We start from the raw sequence: 2926 nt of genomic DNA on the forward strand, positions 1-2926 counted from the left end.
TGCTCACCTTTTGAACAGCAGGTCCAGCACCTGCTGGGTGGTGGTGAAGGCTCGGTACGTGCACAGGAAGATGGTGACGTAGGAGAGGTCGCTGCCCTGGAAGGCAGGCACCAGGTGCTCCACCAGCTTCTCCAGCGTGCCGGCCTTCACCGTCCGCACCTTGCAGGTCTCATACAGGTTCAGGGCTGACTCATTTTCACACTGGGGTGGGACACAGGGGCTCAGATGAACTCCCAAGTGCTCAGTGACATGTGGCAAGGGCGCAGACATGCGTGCCCCCAGCAGAAAAAGGTTCTCAGCTCAAGAAGTGGAATCGGAAGGGGCACCTAGGTGGCTCAGTCGGTTAGGCATCCGACTTCAGCTCAAGTCATGATCTAGCAGTCCGCAGGTTTGAGCCCCGCGTCGGGCTCCGTGCTGACAGCTCAGAGCCTGGAGCCTGCTTCCGATTCTGTCTCCCTCTTTCTGCCCAACGCCCCCCACTGCCATTCGCACTCTGCCTCTCTCTCTCTCTCTCTCAAAAATAAAATAAAGCATTGAAAAAAAAAGTGGAATTGGAGATGGGGAGGGCTAAAAAATACTAACCCAACACTTTCTGGCCATTCTGTTAGGGGAACTTAAAACGACCGCCCCTCCTTGTATTAGGAGCATCACTCCCGTGAGCCCTGGCAAAACCTGCCCATTCTAGACACGAGAACACAGAGGCTTATTCTGGGGTGAGAAGAGATACAGCATGTTCAGTGCAGCCCCGGGGAAAGCTGTGGGAAGGAATCAAGACCAGGTCCTAGAGCATGAAAGGGTGAATCACCGTGACGACCGGGCCTCCCCTTTGGAATGTTGTGCTGCTGAGTCCGGCCCTACCTCTGACCTGGAGGGGTCACAGGGCTGTGCCCCAGGAGACCGCAAGTTATATAGTAGCCTGAGCCTCCGCCCCTTTTGGGTCAAACTAGCCCTTCTAAGCGAGGTGCTGCGGAAGGGCTTGAGGGTCTGCAAGGGCGGGCTCACGGCCCCCGACACAACCGGGGGCAGGAATTAAAACGAGAAAAACTGGGGCAACGTACAAAATCACTTGCAGCCTAACGTGAAGTAAAAACAGCAGAAAAGTGCCTTTGTTGTGTTTTTCGAAAAGGGTCTTTTTGGGGGGGGGGGGCGCCTGGGTGGCTCTGTCAGTTGAGCATCCGGCTTTGACTCGGGTCATGATCTCACGGTTTGTGGGTTCGAGCCCCGCGTCGGGCTCTGTGCTGACAGCTCAGAACCTGGAGCCTGCTTCCGATTCTCTGTCTCCTTCTCTCTCTGCCCCTCCCCCCCGCACAAGTGTGTGTGTGCGCTCTCTCTCTCTCTCTCATAAATAAACATTAAAACTATTTTTTTTAAATATAAATGTTTTACCAAAGAGCATCTTTTTTCATATTCATCAAATACGTGCAGAGGGATGCTCCCAGCCGAGCCCAGGACCGGACAGTGGTGGGGGCGGGGGGGGGGGGCACGAAGGCCCATGATCCTCTAGGAGGGGGGGCTGTGGGCCCTCAGGCAGGAAGGCCCTGGGAGGGAACCCAACAGAGTCGCCGAGCGGTGTCTGGCCTCCGGGCCTCCGCAGGGTTCCGGCGGTGGGGGCCCCCGTGCCCGCACTCACCCCGAGCCAGCGTTGGCCCTTGTTGGCGCCGTGGTGTGCCTGCACCTTCCGCAGGGAGATGGAATGGATGACCCCGTTGACCAGCTCCTCGCCGATCTCCTGTGTGCAGCTCTGTGGAGACAGTGCCCGGCCACCAGGCGGGGGCGTCAGGGGCTGCCTCATGAACCCCCGGTCCGCAGCTGAGGCCCGGTGTCCACGCAGATCCCCAGGCCAGGACTAAATGGGCCGACGGCTCGAGGGCTCTCGGGAGTAGTATCGGGGCAGGTGGACACCACCCCCAGCCTCGCCCCCTTCCCACTCCACCAGCCACAAGCTGGGTACGAGCGAGACAAGTCCCCAGGCTCCCAGACCCCCAGCCACCTGCTCGTGCCACCTGGAAGGTGCCTCCCCCACGGTCTGGGGCCCCAGGCCCTCGTCATGTCTCCCCAGCTCATCATCGTGCCCCCCCCCCCCACCCCTCGGCTGACCCAGCAGCTCCTATGGACCCAGCCCCGGAGGCAGCATCACGGGTCTGGGGCAGGTGCTGGGCATCCCCGAAGGCCACATCCGACGCCACTTCCTTCCCTTTCTGCTCATTCAAGCCCGGGCCCTTTCTTGGGTAACAGAGGAGTTCCCCTTCCATGTCCATCATCACGTGCATGGGGACGGGGTGAAAATGATGATGGTGCAGGCATCTGGGCAGAGCACTGGGCTTTCACGGGACTCAGAATCACAGGGCTGTAGAAAGGGGGATCATCTGGCTGCTCCCTGGACCAGGACCAGAGAGGAAATGCCCTGGTTTTAGGGGGCAGCCACCCCTTCCATGGAACAGGCTGGCCTGGGGGGGCCGTGACCATCAAGCCCTGGCTAAGGCCACTTGGTTGCGTCAGCCCGGGCCTCGCAGCCCCGTCTCCCACCTGCCCCTGTCCAGGGAAGGGCGTGCCCGCAGTGGGAAGGGGACCTCTGAGAGTTGAGGGAGGAGCTGGGAGGTTCCAGCTGGCAGAGGGCCACACTGCCGGTCCTCACCTGCAGCTGGGAGCGTGGGTCACTGCCCTGACCCGAGGTGAGCTGCAGCTTACAGAAGACCCAGGCGAAAGTGCCCTCCCTGAAGCCCTTGGCCTAAGCTGGGCCCCACTGCGCCCCTGGGGGCAGCGATGGGGCGCCTGGGCCTCTCGCCTCCTGCCCACCCTTGAGGGCCCTGGGGGGGGCTGCCCTCGGGAAGGCCACTTCCTTTGGCCTGTGGCCGCCCTCCCACACTGGGCACCATGCCAACGGGGAAGCCACTGCGATCACATTCTCTCCAGAGAGAGAGCCAGC

General features: G+C 61.0%; 1 protein-coding gene across 1 annotated transcript; it reads right to left on the bottom strand.

Annotated features, from left to right (window-relative positions):
• Positions 1–3: 3 nt before the first annotated feature.
• On the bottom strand, positions 4–2270 carry LOC121022883 (ral guanine nucleotide dissociation stimulator-like). Its single transcript, XM_040464424.1, has 3 exons — positions 2138–2270; positions 1631–1809; positions 4–201 (listed from the first exon to the last, which is right to left on the bottom strand). Exons 1-3 carry the CDS (start codon positions 2268–2270, stop codon positions 4–6), a joined length of 510 nt encoding a protein of 169 aa, XP_040320358.1.
• Positions 2271–2926: the final 656 nt, after the last annotated feature.

Source organism: Herpailurus yagouaroundi, unplaced genomic scaffold, assembly GCF_014898765.1.
Source record: "Herpailurus yagouaroundi ecotype Mexico unplaced genomic scaffold, PumYag 470, whole genome shotgun sequence".
NCBI classification, from domain to species: domain Eukaryota; kingdom Metazoa; phylum Chordata; class Mammalia; order Carnivora; family Felidae; genus Herpailurus; species Herpailurus yagouaroundi.

Coding starts and splice junctions, on each gene's coding strand:
- LOC121022883 (XM_040464424.1), bottom strand. CDS start 2,270: ATGCACGTGATGATGGACATGGAAGGGGAACTCCTCTGTTACCCAAGA. Junction 1,810..2,137: donor CCAGCACCTGCCCCAGACCC/GTGATGCTGCCT, acceptor ACCGGGCCTCAG/CTGCGGACCGGGGGTTCATG. Junction 202..1,630: donor AGGGCCAACGCTGGCTCGGG/GTGAGTGCGGGC, acceptor GTCCCACCCCAG/TGTGAAAATGAGTCAGCCCT.